This window comes from Enhydra lutris, unplaced genomic scaffold (assembly GCF_002288905.1).
Source record: "Enhydra lutris kenyoni isolate GAN:26980312 unplaced genomic scaffold, ASM228890v2 scaffoldscaffold7, whole genome shotgun sequence".
Classification (NCBI taxonomy): Eukaryota; Metazoa; Chordata; class Mammalia; order Carnivora; family Mustelidae; genus Enhydra; species Enhydra lutris.
This window is the reverse complement of record NW_019154091.1, coordinates 32,844,877-32,862,206: the sequence shown is the minus strand read 5'-3', so window position 1 is coordinate 32,862,206 and position 17,330 is coordinate 32,844,877. Positions and strand designations below refer to the sequence as shown.

The following is a 17,330-nucleotide window of genomic DNA, read 5'->3' as shown; positions in this document are numbered from 1 at the left end:
ATTTCCCTGATGCCAAGTGATGTTGAGCATTTTTTTCATGTGTCTGTTGGCCATTTGTAGGTCTTCTTTGCAGAAATGTCTGTTCATGTCTTATGCCCAGTTCTTGACAGGATTATTTGGCTTTTTGGGTGTTGAGTATGATAAGTTCTTTTATCTTCTCCCATTCCTTGGGTTGTCTTTTGGTTTTGTTAACTGCTTCCTTTGTTGTGCAAAACCTTTTTATCTTCATGAAGACCCAGTAATTCATTTTTGCTGTTGCTTCCCATTCCTTTTTTTTAATATGCATTCTATTCATTCTGGTCTCTGATCTTTCCATTTAAAATGCTCATTTTTAACAATATCCTATAAACTAAGTACCTAAAAATATGTCCTTAGGTGCAGTCTTCTGTCCTGTAAATACTAATATAGAATTTAAGAGTTTTTAAAAAGAAATTGTGCAGAGTGGTGCATATCTTCATTTCATTTCTAAAATAGCTTTGTGAATTTCTTAACCTTATCAACCAGTGGTAAATATTTGGAGATAGGGTCATTACTTTTCTTATTCAGTATAGTCTTAAATATAAGGGCTCTTCAATGAAAATTCATGTACTAAGCATCTATGTGCTAAATTCTTTGGGAAGGGCACTAAGGAAGAACTTTTTTCTCTGTCGACAATCAGTGGACCTTCATGCAAACCTATAATAATAATATAAAACACTAATATGAACAGAATATCCAAGGTTCTTTGGGAACACAGAGTAGTACTAACTTGTTTGCTTTTTGTAACCAGTGGTTTGATGCTTTTTAAAATTTAAACAGGAAAATAGAAGGAATGTGAATTCTTTTGGTTCACAAGGTGGAGTTGGTGATAGATGATAGGAGGAAGGCAGGATCAGAGTTGACAAAGTGATCTATTGGAATTGCTGTTTCAGGTAAACCATAGGATCCTTGTTAGGAGCAGACTCCTAATTAGCTTTTTTAGTACTAAAAAATGTTTTGTATATATGAAGGATTGGGAGAGGTAAAAGCATCTTAAGTTTCATGAAACCATGGTGGATATCAGTGGGAAAACTGGAAACCAACTGCAAGGAGCTTATCAGTCCAAATTTGTTTTACATCCTTATTCATATACAATGGATGATACAGGCATAGTGTATTTACTTTGTGTTGATAGTTGCTTGGCGGAAAAAATTAATGCTTTTGTCTATTTTTGTTTTTGTATTTAATGTAAATTAATTTTTTTTCTATTTTATATTACAGTCTTGGTCCCTTAGTGAGTAAAGTGAAAGAATACCAAGTAGAGACGATTGTAGATACCCTCTGCACTAACATGCTTTCTGATAAGGAACAACTTCGAGATATTTCAAGTATTGGCCTTAAAACAGTAATTGGAGAACTTCCTCCAGCTTCCAGTGGTAAGCAAGAGCACTTTTTTCTTCCTAGCTCCTTTTTACCTGGAGCTGTTCTTCCTTTCATTTGTTTTTTCCTCCTGGCCAGGGAAGGGGAGTAGTGTCTATCAGAGGATTTTTGTAAGGATCTCTTTGAACAAGTAAGAGGAAAAATGTCCAGAGTCTTATTTTTGCTTAAAATCAGTTTTCACTTTTAAATGAATATTATCTTGACTGAATTTAAGTATCTTCTAGGAATAGCAAGATTTTTTATTGTTGTATTTACCGTGACTACAGAATAGAGTTAATGCTAACCTGTGCATTAAGGGAAAAGGTAACCAAAACTTTGAGTTATTTCTGATTAGCTATTTTCAATATTAATTTTGCTTTGCATCAGAATTTATGATGTGTAAAACATAATACTGTTTTAAGACAGTTGTGAAATAGTCTAGTTTACTAGTATCTTTATGAAGGCTGACTCTAGCTACTTTGGTAATTTAAAAAATTTTAAATGACAATTAATGAATTTGTTAATTTGGCCTCTGACACAAATATTTAGGTAATGCAAATTTTAGAATTGATCTTGACTACCAAGCTGTTGGCTAAAATCAGCAGGCTGAAGTTGTTGATGGTCTTATCTACAGGTGAAGTAAAATTATTATCTACTTCATGGAGAGATGTAGACTGGTAATAAATAGTGTAGTCTAAGTATGTAGTTTTTACTCATTTACTTAACAAATATTTATTAATCTTTTGCTATGCTAGCCATCATGCTAGATTGGTGTGTATTATTTCAGTAAGTCTAAACATCAGCCGTATGGGTCCTAATATTCATAGTTTATCGGTGAGGGAACTGAAAAGCAAAGAGATTAGGTTAATGCACCCAAAGTTGTGATTACCTATTTGGGTGAGGATTCAAATCCTCCATTATCTTTTAATCGAAAGATGATGCTTTTTCAGCTGTTTCTTATCAGTGTGACTTTACTCTTATTATTTCTGTAAAATATTTTTTATAATTGTATTAGTTATCTTGATGTTTTCCTCATTTCTTTTCATTGAAACGTTTGTTTTTAGCTGATTTCTGGTTCTAACGAATTCTGTTAACCGTTTAGATTAATTTCTTGTTCTTTTTTTCTCCCACCTGCCAGTAATAAGACAAATCTACTTCAAAATAGAATAACCTTGATTTATGAGTTCTCTGGAACAGCATTTCTAGTTCATCATAATGAAGTTTTGGAGTCTTTGGATTGGAATAGGAAGGATCTTACAGGTTTACAGCTCTCTCTCTTTTTTAAGAGATCATGTTGTTAGAGTTCAGAATATATTTGGTTTTTAATTCACTGAAATTTTAAAGTCTAGGTTGCTAGTAAAGAGTATTCAAGTAGAAGAAAATTCATTTCTGTTTTCCAGTCTAGAGGTGCAAACACTACAGCTCCTATTGGCTCCATCGTCGGCAGTCATGTCAGTATATAGAATACTTGTCCAGTAGAGTCTATTGAATTGTTACTGTTTTGCCTGTGTCATGTACTCCTTCTGCAGTTATTATCTCTTATTTCTGCTTATGTCTAATAAATTACTTGGCTAAAAACAACCCATTTTGAAATACTTACTTTTCTGACATGGATCTCTTAAGTCAGTCTCAATTATAATCGTTTAAAGTTGTTGACTATCTAGTAAGCACCATGAATATAAGGTAGAGTCATTATACTTGCCTTGAAATTATTCTTGGTTTATTATTCATGCAGGCTCTGCATTAGCTGCTAATGTATGTAAAAAGATTACTGGACGTCTTACCAGTGCAATAGCAAAGCAGGAAGATGTTTCTGTTCAGCTAGAAGCCTTGGATATTATGGCTGATATGTTGAGCAGGTAAACATGCCTATCATTTGTATTATTTGTAATACAAAAACTATGTGCATTTATTAAAAACACCTTTTGATAAATATAATTTGGTCTGAAATTGTCCATGTTTAAATTGTGGCTGTTTATAAATATGTGGGAGGGGAGAAATAAGCTAATTATATTTATCACATAATATTGCATAGAAGGCATTTTTTATAGTTTTGAAAAGTAATAAAATTTGTGATTTGAATATGTCAGCATAGTTTTTATGTTTTGTTTTACTCTTAGATCTTGATAACTGGGATTTCTCTATTAAATAAGAGATGTGCTGGTAGGAGTAGCAAATTTTCCAGTTAAAATAATGGCATAAATTTCAGCAGCCATGATGATACTGTATGTTTGGGGAGGATGGAGCTTGGCTTTATAATTTGTTCCTTGTTTGCTTTCCTCTGGAAGTCCTCTGTTTGCTTTTCCTTCCTATCTGAAAGATAGGAAGATATAATCAATTCCAAAGGGGAAAATACCTTAAAAGACCTACCATTTATAGTGTATCCCTAATTCTCAAAATCATTACGTCTTCATTGTTGTGCCTTCACTTGTGCCCAAGTCACTGCAGCTTGGAAATAGTTAAGTGCCTTCCTATGGTACATATTTACAGTAGAAGGTGAGCGCTACCATCCTGGTACACACAAGAACTTATATTTTGCTATAGGAGAGAAGAACAAAAGTGGAATTAAATACTGAGACTGAGACTCTTGGTGTGTTTCGGGATTTAAAATAGGAGAAGTTTGTTTTGGAAAAAATGACATTTGAATTTAGTTTTGAAGAATGGGTAGGGCACAGGTATATACATGCCCAGGTTTAGAATATATCAGCATAAGTCATTTTGGAGTTGGGAAACATTGTATTCTTGTTTTCCAAAATACATAGAATGAATAGAAAAGTAGTAGGAAATCATTTTCATGGGTTGTGGTCATGTTGAAGAAGGTGAGAAATTTATACTTAATTTTGTAGGTAGTAAATACTCAGACTTTTTGTTTTATGTGTTGATGGATCAGTTGCAAGGTCCTGGCACACAGATGTTTAACTACTATTGACTGCCTAAACTGCACATGTGAAATGATTTGGAAGAGGGTTGGACCAGTAGGATCAATGCAACTTAGTACATAGATATGTTGAGGAAAGACCATAGGAAGAGGGGGTAGTCAAGAGGTTCTGAGATTTGAGATTTTGATTTTGAACCCCCAGAAAGCTATCATAGAGAAAAAGCTATTAATAGGGAAAACACTTTACAGATCTTGGAAAAGTGACAAGATTGTTGGTTTTTTGGTGAATTCTCAAGCATGTTGGTTGGATATCTTATAGAAGGGGATATGGTTCTAGATTCTGGAAGTGAATTTTGGGATACAGATTTTAAAACTGCATTTACTTATTGACTCAACTTTTCAGTTGGGTTGGTAGAGAAAGTATTGTTTTAATCTAATTCTGAATTTGGATTAGCGTCATCTAAATTTTTACTCTTTGAATACATTGAGGTCAGAGGCCGGACATTTCAGTAGTGCTCAGACCTCTTGAATTTATTTATGGTTTTCTTTCTTTTTTATTTTATTTTAAGGCAAGGAGGACTTCTTGTTAATTTCCATCCTTCAATTCTGACCTGTCTGCTCCCCCAGTTGACCAGCCCTAGACTTGCAGTGAGGAAAAGAACCATTATTGCTCTTGGCCATCTGGTTATGAGCTGTGGAAATATAGTTTTTGTAGATCTTATTGAACATCTGTTGTCAGAATTGTCCAAAAATGATTCAATGTCAACAACAAGAACCTATATACAATGTATTGCTGCAATTAGTAGGCAAGCTGGTCATAGAATAGGTAAGAAATGTTTAAATACTTCAAAATTTTCTTCAATTAAAAAAAAAAAAGAATGTTTTTAAGAATAAATATGCTTTTCTTAGGTGAATACCTTGAGAAGATAATTCCTTTGGTGGTAAAATTTTGTAATGTAGATGATGATGAATTAAGAGAGTACTGCATTCAAGCCTTTGAGTCATTTGTGAGAAGGTAAGTTTTTAGGATCTCTCTATATTCAAGTAAAATTTTCCCTTGAGAACAGAGTAATAATTAAGATCTAGAGTAGGTGGGTGAGGAGAAATGGGTTATTTTACTGACAGCCAGGATGAGTTTTGGTTTCAGATGTCTGATTAGAATAAATTCTTATTAAACAGTAACTGATAACCAGTGCAGTATTTGAAGTAGAGGTGATCTTATATTTCAAAATATGGTCCTTATATTTGATATGTTTCCTTTTTATTGTTAGGACTTGAAAGAATTTGGAAAAGTATTTATGGTTATCTTTTGGTTTAATTTAATAATGTAGTCTTAAAGAGCAGCAGGGTAAAAATTACCGGTCCAAAAATATGTAGTGAATTTTATATCTTTCCAACATTTTTTGAAGTTTGTCACATCCATTTTGCTAGGGTAGTGAGTCTCCATTTGGAAACCTTGGTTCTAATATTAAAATCATCAGTTATGTGCTAGAAAACCATACTGGCTGAGGAGCAGATTTTTTTGCCTTTGGCTAGAATTGACAGTTTGGTATATAGCATAGTGTCTTGAGACTTCACTGGTAGTTATCTGCAGTAATCCCTTGCCCCACTCATGGTTTTTTAAGAAGTAGCTTATGGGGGCGGCTGGGTGGCTCAGTGGGTTAAGCCTCTGCCTTCAGCTCAGGTCATGATCTCAGGGTCCTGGGATCAAGCCCCACGTTGGGAGCCTGCTTCTCCCCCCATCTCTGCCAGCCTCTCCACCTACTTGTGATCTCTCTCTCTGTGTCAAATAAATAAATAAAATCTTAAAAAAAAAAAAAAAGTAGCTTATGGTTATACCAAATTTTTAAAATCAGAAATTGTGGGATTTGTTTCTGTTGTTTTAATTGAGAAACATAAGTTATTCCTTTATTGTGGGGCATGTCTATGTTCTGTCTCTCAGCATATAGCTGGGAGACCAAGCCTAGATGTATGTGCACTGGCATTTTCACAAACAGTCTTAGTTGCTGAAGAGCATATTCACTTGGGCTTAGTCTTCTAGTCTTATGTTGAGAAGATAGAGTATATACAGATGTTTCTCTGTACTCACCACATTAACATTAACCATTATATATATCAGTTATATATATCAGTTACTTGTAAGAATCATCCTGACTTCAGAGATGTTAGAATGGGAAAAGTTCATCATAAAATTAAGTGTAATTTGAAAAGTAAATATTTTAAAATACACGAAGTGATTGGTTTTGAAAGACTGGGAACCACTTTCCTATGCTGTGTTATAAGGAAGAAAAAAATCTGGTAATCGAATGTGTCAGATAGTGAATCAAGGAGAAGAGTGCAGTTATTCAAGGCAGCTTTTATTTTTTTTCTTCAGATGTCCTAAGGAAGTATATCCTCATGTTTCTACCATTATAAATATTTGTCTTAAATATCTTACCTATGATCCAAATTATAATTATGATGATGAAGATGAAGATGAAAATGCCATGGATGCAGATGGTGGTGATGATGACGACCAAGGTAGTTCAAATTAAATAGAGGGAATTGGTTAAATTTTCATGAAAGACCCAGTGTTATAGATGGAGGTGATCCTTACCTAGTGAAAGGGAAAATGACCTCAGTATTCAACAAGAGCAGATTGATTAAATAAATTATGGGACATCCATGTACTTAACTGCTGTGCAACATTTTCAGAATCTAGAAGAATATTAAAGCAGTTACTAATACGTTGAGTGAAAAGGTGGGTAATGGAAGTTATGTCCCAGTTTTATTTTTTTAAATACACAGAAAAAAACCTTACTAGTACATTTATAATTGCTAGCCAAGAGAATTTTGTTCTTTATTCGTATTTTCTACAAGGGGTATTTGTGAGGAGGAAAATGAATGTTATTTTAAAACTGTATTGTAGATACACATATTCAGCAGTTATGGTTGGTTTTATATGTACTTTTCTTGGAAACTCCTAAATGTTGTTTGAGGCTCCATTTAACTTTCATGAATCATCTAAACATTTCTGAGGCTCTGAAGATTGATGTCATTGTGCTATGATTTGTAGTATTTACTCTGGAAAGGAATAGCACTTTCAAGGACAGACAGGTTGCTCATGTTTAGTTGTTTCTGCTAGGATTAAAAGAATCATAGTGGAGATGATTAAATGGGTAAGTGATGAGGTATGTGAGTTGGTGGATTTCCTGATGATATTTTTCATACTTTTAAATTTGATTCTTTGAATAAATTTATATTCCTCCAAAGTCAATAATTTATCTTTTAAAAAGAAAACAGAAACAACTATAAAAAAATCCCTCCTAACCCGATATTACACTCTGGTGGCTACTGCCCAGTTTCTCTCAAAACAGAACTCAAAAGAATGCTCTTCAGTTCCTTTTTGTCCTTCTCTCATGAATCCAGTCTTTAAGTGATGGACAGGATCACCAGTGACCTCAGATGTTTGCCTATTTCTCATATCAGCAGCATTTCATATAATTTCCAGGATACCACACTCTCCTGATACTAGTCCTATTTTTGTAATGATGTTAGTCCTGTTTTTGTGATTACTCTTTCTCAGTCCCTGTGCTGGTTGTTCTTCATAACCCTGATCACCAAACTTTGGAGTGTTCCAGGGCTTGGACTTCTCTGTGATACTCTAATATTCTTGTTAATCTCAACTAGTCTCCTGCGTTTAATATCAGTATACTGAAAACTGAAATTTTTCTTTATTCCAGATCTTTCCTGTGAATTTCAAGTTTGTATATATATCTGCTTAATTGATTTACTGGTTAGGTGTCTAAAATAATCTTTCCACATCCCCCTCCTCCCCCCAATCTGCCTAACTTGTTTATTTAGCCTTTTCTATCTCAGAATGGTACCCCTGTTTTAGTTTCTCATGCCAAAAGCTTGGGGGTTACACGTGATTACTTTCACACCCTCTTCATTCAGTCTCACATGTCCGGGCTTTCCCCTTCCTTATAGTCTTCCTTCTCAACATTTTTATTTTCTTTCTTAAAACTAATTGCTTTTGACATACTGTAATTATTTTCTACCCACTAGGATGTAAATTTCATGAAGACAGAGACTTTCAGCCCCTTTATTGACTCCTTTATTCTAGTGCTTAGGATAGTGCTTGACACATAGAAGACACTCAGTAAATGTGCTGTATTACTGGAGGGATTGTAATAGATAATATCCTTTGAAACACCATTAGGCAGTATATGTTTCCTGTTTTTGATTATTGGTTTTTCATGTGCCAAGTACTTTTGTAGAATAACTAACCAAGTCCTTCAGCTGTTTCATCTATTTGCAATGGATTATACCTAATAACTACCTTTCTCCCATACTGTTATTGTAACATAAAAGCAACATAATTTCAGTAATTAGGTATTTAATGTTTTAATAACCCTTTTTTCAACAAAGTATATATTTCTGCAAAATAATTCCCATAGTTGGGTTGCCGTGGGAAAAACTTCATTTATTAATTTGCTTTTAAATAGTCCATTTTGATACAGTACCTTCTAATTTTTATTCACATATGTATTGGTGAATAAGTCAAATGCCTTGGGTTTAGTTAGTATTTTGTTATGTAATCCTAGGGTTTTCTAAGGCATAGCTGGCTACATTTAGCTGTCACTAAGCTCATTGGAATATAAGCCAATGCAAAGGCAACATCTTTTTCCCCCAGTGAGGAATCAGCATTTCAGGGCTATTGTTTGATAATTTTAGACTGTCCTGAGAACTGCTGGTGTTTTTATCATCCTTCTGACTTTGTTACTTACCCAATTGATTCAGCTTTATAGTGTTAGAAGGAAATAATTTTCAGAGATTTCACACGACATGAAAGTTAATGAAGTATACATAAGTGAAATGGAGTTGATAGCATTGAAACATTGTTTTAAGTTTAACAGGAATTTGGAGAAGATGGTGTTCAGTTTTTACATGGTGCTTTGTTCTTAGCAGAATTTTCTTGTTGCAGAAGTATAGTTTCTTTAAACTACCTTAAGAGAATATGTTGAAACGTTGGAAGTACACATGTTTTTTCCTAATAGCCCATCATCAAATTTAGTGAAAAGCCTTAGAGCCACAAAGAAAGCGGATATCAAGATTCCTTTTCTCCCCAGCATGTCCTGGGATTGGTAACCATGCTTTTTTTTTTAAACATCTCATCTATAGTCGTCAATCTTATATCCTGGTTTATTTATTAATTCTTTGATTGTTTGATTTTCCTATAGTGTCAGGTGAGTCCTTTGAGCTTCTTTTCATACTGTTTTAAAGGCTGATTTTACAAATATTTATGTTGTAAAGAAGTTTCACATGTTAATCACCATAAAGATTGATAAGCTGCTCATTACGCACAATAAATAAGATGATTAACAAGTTTAAAACAGGATTCTTTAAGGTTGATTTATGTGTAAATTTGTATAATCTTGTTAAGTACTTGTTCTTTTAAAGCTTCTCTATTTAAAAAAAAAATTTCTCTGTTGCTGTATGTCAGTGAAAAGTTATAAAACTGAGTAACAGCTCACTTTCTGTATTAAATGATAAACTTTTCTTATAATTAATAGCCTGTTAACATTAAAACTTCTTTTAGGGAGCGATGATGAATATAGTGACGACGATGACATGAGTTGGAAAGTGAGACGTGCAGCTGCCAAGTGCTTGGATGCTGTAGTTAGCACAAGGCATGAAATGCTTCCAGAATTCTACAAGACTGTCTCTCCTGCACTGATATCCAGATTTAAGGAGCGTGAAGAGAATGTAAAGGCAGATGTTTTCCATGCATACCTTTCTCTTTTGAAGCAAACTCGTCCTGTTCAGAGTTGGCTCTGTGACCCTGATGCAATGGAGCAGGGAGAAACACCTTTAACAATGCTTCAGAGTCAGGTCAGTTTAAGTATGGTTGAAAATCATGCTTGTAAATACAAAATTAAATTTTTTTTATATATGGAAATCTGAGTCCCAGAACATCTTCAGAAGAGTGAGCAGACTTCTGGGATATGTTTATGTAGTAGTTTATATACATTAATATTATGGTACTTATAGTTTATTCTGATTTGAGGTGTTCTTGATTTTACTAGATAATTTTACTGAATCTTAAAATTATTTTAATATTATCTTTGATGTTAACAGAGAAATCTTAGAGTTATGGAGTCACACTACTTGTGTTCATACCTCACTTTGCTCCTGATTTAGCTGTGTGATCCTGGACAAGTTAGTCCAGTTTATTACACCTCATTTTTCTCATTTGTAATAAGTTTATTTACTTAGAATGCACTACCCACGGTAGTGAGAAATGACGTGGCCTATGTAAATGGTCTAGTGCCTAGTACATTGTAAGGACTTAATTTACTAATAACAACTGGTACAGATATTTTTTACTTCAGGACCTCTTTTCTAAGATTCTAAAGATTAGAGCTATATAGTTTCTACTTACTATGTAATGCATGCTAGGCATTTCCCTATCTTATATCTAATCCCTACAGCAGCCCTGTGGCATACATATTTGTTCATTTTTATAACATACAAAAACAGTTGTGAGACTGAGTTTAAATTAACAAAAAAATCATGGTGAACCTAAAAGTGAACACTGAAGGTTAATTGCAGAAGGAAATGAGAAAAAGTGTATAGAAGTCAGATAAAAATGTGGGAAATTATGATGATGTAATGAATTAGGTGGTTTTCTTTTATCTCTAGCTCTCAGATCACTGATTTGGCATGTGTCTGTGTATATCCTCTTATCTGTAGGATTAGTAAATAATCTGTTTAGGTTTTACCAACTAAGAACACATTACAAAGTTTAGAAGCAGATGTTTTTGAATCATAACCTTGCTCCTTGGAGCTACATTTTGAAGTGAGGTCTGTTTGATTGTCAGAGCAAAGACAAAGACCCATTTAATGGTTTCTTTTCCATGATTTGTCCTTTTTCTTTCAATGCAGATATCTGTGCTATTTTTGTTCAAAAAGCCATTTATAATTTGTTCCTTAAAGTTTGGTTGAAAGTTTATTATTTGGTTTGATTTCTAGTTAGCCTTGTGCATTTCATAATCAAGGAAGACTTTTCTTGCTCTGTAGAAAGCTAATGATAGCTTTTCTTTATTACGAGTATAAAACAAATAGTTCCAAGAGACCATATGTAATAGGTACAACAAAATTTGTATGAAACAGTCTTGTTAAATTCTTCCCTCTCTCCCCATCTCTGATAATTTGTGTTAAGTGTACTGAGGAAATACCACTAGCTGAAAACAGCTAATGAGTGTGTAATAATTACAGGTTCCCAACATTGTTAAAGCTCTGCACAAACAGATGAAAGAAAAAAGTGTGAAGACCCGACAGTGTTGTTTTAACATGTTAACTGAACTGGTAAATGTATTACCTGGGGCCCTAACACAGCACATTCCTGTACTCGTACCAGGTATGAAAAGAATAAAAGAATAGTAAATCACTTTGGGGACTAATTAGAGATTTCCTTAAGTCTTTGATAAGTTTAAACAGTTGTTTCCTTCAAAAGGTAATTTGTGACAACTTAATTTGCACATAGACCCATTTCAAACGCATAAATTAGAAATTTTCAAGTTAAAAATCTTACCTTACCTCTAATGTTTATCGTAGATTGTGGAATTTCTACTACTTTAGAGATACAGTATGATGAAGTAGAAACTTTACTAATATTTTAGGGATTAGTTTTTAATTTTTCTTAAGACTACATAAAAATTATTTTTTTGTTGGCTTTTTAGGAATCATTTTCTCACTGAATGATAAATCAAGCTCATCAAATTTGAAGATTGATGCTTTGTCGTGTCTCTATGTAATCCTCTGTAACCACTCTCCTCAAGTCTTCCATCCTCATGTTCAGGCTTTGGTCCCTCCAGTTGTGGCTTGTGTCGGAGACCCATTTTACAAGATTACATCTGAAGCACTTCTTGTTACCCAACAACTTGTGAAAGTAATTCGTCCTTTAGATCAGCCTTCCTCGTTTGATGCAACTCCTTATATCAAAGATCTATTTACCTGTACTATTAAGAGGTTAAAAGCAGCTGACATTGATCAGGAGGTCAAAGAAAGGGCTATTTCCTGTATGGGACAAATTATTTGCAACCTTGGAGACAATTTGGGTTCTGATTTACCTAATACACTTCAGATATTCTTGGAGAGACTAAAGAATGAAATTACCCGGTTAACTACAGTGAAGGCGTTGACACTGATTGCTGGGTCACCTTTGAAGATAGATTTGAGGCCTGTCCTGGGAGAAGGGGTTCCTATCCTTGCATCGTTTCTCAGGAAAAACCAGAGAGCTTTGAAACTGGGTACCCTTTCTGCCCTAGATATTCTAATTAAAAACTACAGTGACAGCTTGACAGCTGCCATGATTGATGCAGTTCTAGATGAGCTCCCACCTCTTATCAGTGAAAGTGATATGCATGTTTCACAGATGGCTATCAGTTTCCTTACCACACTGGCAAAAGTGTATCCCTCCTCCCTTTCAAAGATAAGTGGATCCATTCTCAATGAACTTATTGGACTTGTGAGATCACCTTTATTACAGGGGGGAGCTCTTAGCGCCATGCTAGACTTTTTCCAAGCTCTGGTTGTCACTGGAACAAATAATCTAGGATACATGGATTTGTTGCGCATGCTGACTGGTCCAGTTTATTCGCAGAGCACCGCTCTTACTCACAAGCAGTCTTACTATTCTATTGCCAAATGTGTAGCTGCCCTTACTCGAGCATGCCCTAAAGAAGGACCAGCTGTAGTAGGTCAATTTATTCAAGATGTCAAGAACTCAAGGTCTACAGATTCCATTCGTCTCTTAGCTCTGCTTTCTCTCGGAGAAGTTGGGCATCATATTGACTTAAGTGGGCAGCTGGAACTAAAATCTGTAATATTAGAAGCCTTCTCATCTCCTAGCGAAGAAGTTAAATCAGCCGCCTCCTATGCTTTAGGCAGCATTAGTGTGGGCAACCTTCCTGAGTATCTACCGTTTGTCTTACAAGAAATAACCAGTCAGCCCAAAAGGCAGTATCTTCTGCTTCATTCCTTGAAGGAAATTATTAGCTCTGCGTCAGTAGTGGGCCTTAAACCATATGTTGAAAACATCTGGGCCTTACTGCTAAAGCACTGTGAGTGTGCAGAAGAAGGAACCAGAAATGTTGTTGCTGAATGTCTAGGGAAACTCACTCTAATTGATCCAGAAACTCTCCTTCCACGGCTTAAGGGGTATTTGATATCAGGTGGGTACCTAGATTTTCTTAAAATTTTATTGGCAGTTGGTAACCTTGAAAGATGCCTAATGCAGAAGTAAACCCTTTTTGTATTGTGTTACATGTAGAACCTCTTGCCTTATGTTGCAGTGTGGAGCCATATTCAAATGACATTTCGTTGTTTAAAAAGGATAGGGTAGTAGGATCATGGTTAAATCTGTTGTAGTTCCTTTGTTCATTATATTTTAATGTTACTCTTTTATCTTGAAATGTGGAAAAGACAGATGTTTCTTGAATTAGTACGTACAAAGGAGCCTTGGTAGTACTAATTTTAATACTAAAATTAGTGAACATAGTTCAAATGAAGGATCCTAGAAGACTTGGTTTCGGATTTACTAGTGTCAATTCCTTTAGACCAAGTAGTGGGTAAGAAAAGTAGTGCCTTCTTTAGAAACTGCTTTTTAAAGAAAACATTTGAAGATCTTATCAGCTATTTATGGGTTTAAACACTTCCCTTTTGTGAGGGCTAGAATCTCCACTGTTGCTCTCCTAGGTCTTTTCCTTCCCAGAAGACATTATTTCTTTGAAATCTAATGGGATTATATTTTATGGGTAAATTTTACCTCCCCTCTTTTTTTTTTTTTTAAGATTTTATTTATTTATTTGACAGAAGGATCATAAGTGGAGAGTCAGGCAGAGGGGGAGGGGGAGGCAGGCTCCCTGCTGAGCAGAGAGCCCAATGCAGGCTGGATCCCAGGACCCTGAGATCATGACCTGAGCTGAAGGCAGATGCCTAACCCACTGAGCCACCCAGGTGCCCCAGTACCTCCCCTCTTGACCAGAGAGAATTTTAAGAAATTGAGGACACTGATGTCAGTTGAAGTGGTTTGAAAATGCTGAAGCTGCCCATGGATTTTAGTGAATTTACATACCAGTAGACTTAAAATTTCTTTTTAATTAGGCTCATCATATGCCCGAAGCTCAGTGGTTACAGCTGTGAAGTTTACTATTTCTGATCATCCACAACCTATTGACCCCCTGTTAAAGAACTGCATAGGTAAGTGGAAACAAAGATAAACATACTGAGTAATAATTTCAGTAACTAAATATTACCAGGGAACTAAAATAAAATGCGTGTAAGGGTCTGATAATTGATAATGTGTGATCTTACATACTTATATTCTATCAACCTTTAGTTTGAAGTTATCAGATAATTTTGCAAATAAATACACTGGGATGTCTTCAGAAAATTAATCTTGATTTGATCTGTTAGAGCCCCAATTTTCTGTTCTTACCTATAAACCCTCCAGCTCCCAAGGAGATCTGTGGAGACAATGTAAGAATAAAAAACAGTAGAATTAAGAGAGAGCCAGAGACTAGGGCTGTCTCTATATCTACAAAGACAAGAATTAGCTTTTAGGGTTTTTTTTTTTTTTTTTTTTTTTAAACATAATCGCTTTATTATTTTTTTTTTTAAAGATTTTATTTATTTATTTGTCAGAGAGAGAGAGAGAGAGAGCGAGCACAGGCAGACAGAGTGGCAGGCAGAGGCAGAGGGAGAAGCAGGCTCCCCACAGAACAAGGAGCCCGATGTGGGACTCGATCCCAGGACGCTGGGATCATGACCTGAGCCGAAGGCAGCTGCTTAACCAACTGAGCCACCCAGGCGTCCCTTTTAGGGTTATTTTTAATGATTTTATAACTTCATTGTGTTGTTTTCATAATCAGTTTTCCTAGAGTGGGTAATACTAAAAACCTTCAGAGCTTAGTTTGGTGTATGCCTGAAGACAGAGCAATGGAGATACCAGCAAAGTGGATAGATGGATATGGCAAAGAAGCTTTGTAGTTTTGGGCCATTCTGCAGTAGGCCAGAAAGGGGGAAAAAAAAAAAATTAAAGAATTACAGAAATGGATTATTAGTTCAGAATAAGAGGCACATAGAAATAAATGGATGCTATTGTTGGGGCCTAGAAATAAAGAATTTTGCCTTCTGTTCTCCTCACCTGTTTTTGGTTTGACTTATTTATTTTGAGAATAAGGCAGCATGAGTAGGAGGGGCAGAAGGAGAATGAATCCCAAGCCGACACTCCCCTGAGTGTATAGCCCAACAGAGGGCTTGACCCCACAACCCTGAGATCACAACCCAAGCCAAAACTAAGCATCAGCTTCTCAACCAACTCTGCCACCCAGGCGCCCCACTTTGATGTATTTGACATTTTTTTGTGTTGTACAAGATAGGACAAAGGTGAAGAGTCCTGTGCCACATCTCTAGAGACATATATCCAGGTTGACAGGTCAACCTTTGTGTGTCATTGATACAGTTATTTGATCAAATGATGGTCATTCTCATTGAATTTTGATCTTGTTTTGTATTATTTGTGACTACATGAACATCAGAATCACCTAGGAGGCTTTTTAAACATTGTAATAACTAAACCAAAGAGTTGGGGATAGGTAATCCTAGTGCATATCACCATTTGTCCGTAATAATAGCAATATTATAGATGCTTTTCTGAAAGCAAATACTTTATTCTAATTTACTATCTTAATAATTGTAAGCAAACAGAGGGGTAAGAAGGTTTAGTCTGGTATATTTAAATTTTTTTTTTTTAATTTAATTTTATTTATTTGACAGAGATCACAAGTAGGCCGAGAGGCAGGCAGAGAGAGAGGAAAGGAAGCAGGCTCCCTGCTGGGCAGAGAGCCCGATGTGGGGCTCGATCCCAGGACCCTGGGATCGTGACCTGAGCCGAAGGCAGAGGCTTTAACCCACTGAGCCACCCAGGTGCCCCTAAATTCTTTTTGATTACAAGGTATCTCCTGAACACTTCTTGTAATCAGAAGTTTCTTGGGTGGTCAGCCTTGAATTTACTAGTATATGGTGTCTAAAGTTTACTTCCTTCCCATTCATTCAAATTGCTGTTGTGATATATTCAAGTCTTGGCACCTCTTTTCTTCCTGTGTATTCCAAAGGATTGCTGACTGTAGGGTTGAGATTCTATAATGATGAACAGTAACTCCATGTGAATACTAGGGATGTCCCAAACACTCTTTGGCAGTATACATGCAATTTAGTCTACTTGTGTAGCCTAACAGGTTTATAATTCTCATTTTGTAAACTGAGAAACTGAGGCTCTTGCCTAAAATAACTTGCCAAAAGTCATATAGTTGGCAAATGAAGCAGTTTGGATTACCATCTGTGTGACTCCAAACATCTTTGCACTATAATTTGTTCCCATTTGCAAGACCAACCAGCTTATTTCTGCTTTTTTTTGGGTCCTATGTTAGGTTTCAGTTTTCTCCTTTAGTATTTTTAACCCTCTTACCGATTCATATATATATTTTTTTTAAAGATTTTATTTATTTGACAGAGAGAGATCACAAGTAGATGGAGAGGCAGGCAGAGAGAGAGAGAGGGAAGCAGGATCTCTGCCGAGCAGAGATCCCGATGCGGGACTCGATCCCAGGACCCTGAGATCGTGACCTGAGCCGAAGGCAGCGGCTTAACCCACTGAGCCACCCAGGCGCCCCCATATATTCTTCATTAATGATAGAAATAAAGAAATTTTGAAGGCACATTTCTCTTTATCATCTGATAAATTGTATACTTGTTAATTGTATTCAGTTTATCAAGCAATGGATCTAGTCCTAATCCTGTTTATCTTCTTTTGAACTCAATGTTTTTAATTCAATTTTTGTTGCTTTCAGTGAAAATACTAATTTTGAACTCTGAGTAGAATCATTTATTTTTGTAGCTGCTGGCTCCATCACTTCTCTGTGTAGCCTACCTTTTTTTCATATATCTGTAGAAGTAATTAGGGAACTTTTTGGGCTCTCTCATGCCATATCCTCTTCATTATAGAATGCTGCTATGAGTCGATTATCAT

At 35.5% G+C, this 17,330-nt stretch overlaps 1 protein-coding gene across 1 annotated transcript in view; it reads left to right on the top strand.

Moving 5' to 3' along the window:
• LOC111142147 (cullin associated and neddylation dissociated 1) overlaps window positions 1-17,330 on the top strand; it is a 41,838-nt gene that overhangs the window by 21,132 nt on the left and 3,376 nt on the right. Inside the window, exons 3-11 of the mRNA XM_022495134.1 lie at window positions 1,240-1,394; window positions 3,113-3,236; window positions 4,825-5,081; window positions 5,165-5,270; window positions 6,630-6,775; window positions 9,837-10,129; window positions 11,516-11,657; window positions 11,980-13,473; window positions 14,405-14,500. Coding sequence (XP_022350842.1) covers window positions 1,240-1,394; window positions 3,113-3,236; window positions 4,825-5,081; window positions 5,165-5,270; window positions 6,630-6,775; window positions 9,837-10,129; window positions 11,516-11,657; window positions 11,980-13,473; window positions 14,405-14,500 — 2,813 coding nt within the window. The remainder of the gene's footprint in view (window positions 1-1,239; window positions 1,395-3,112; window positions 3,237-4,824; window positions 5,082-5,164; window positions 5,271-6,629; window positions 6,776-9,836; window positions 10,130-11,515; window positions 11,658-11,979; window positions 13,474-14,404; window positions 14,501-17,330) is intronic.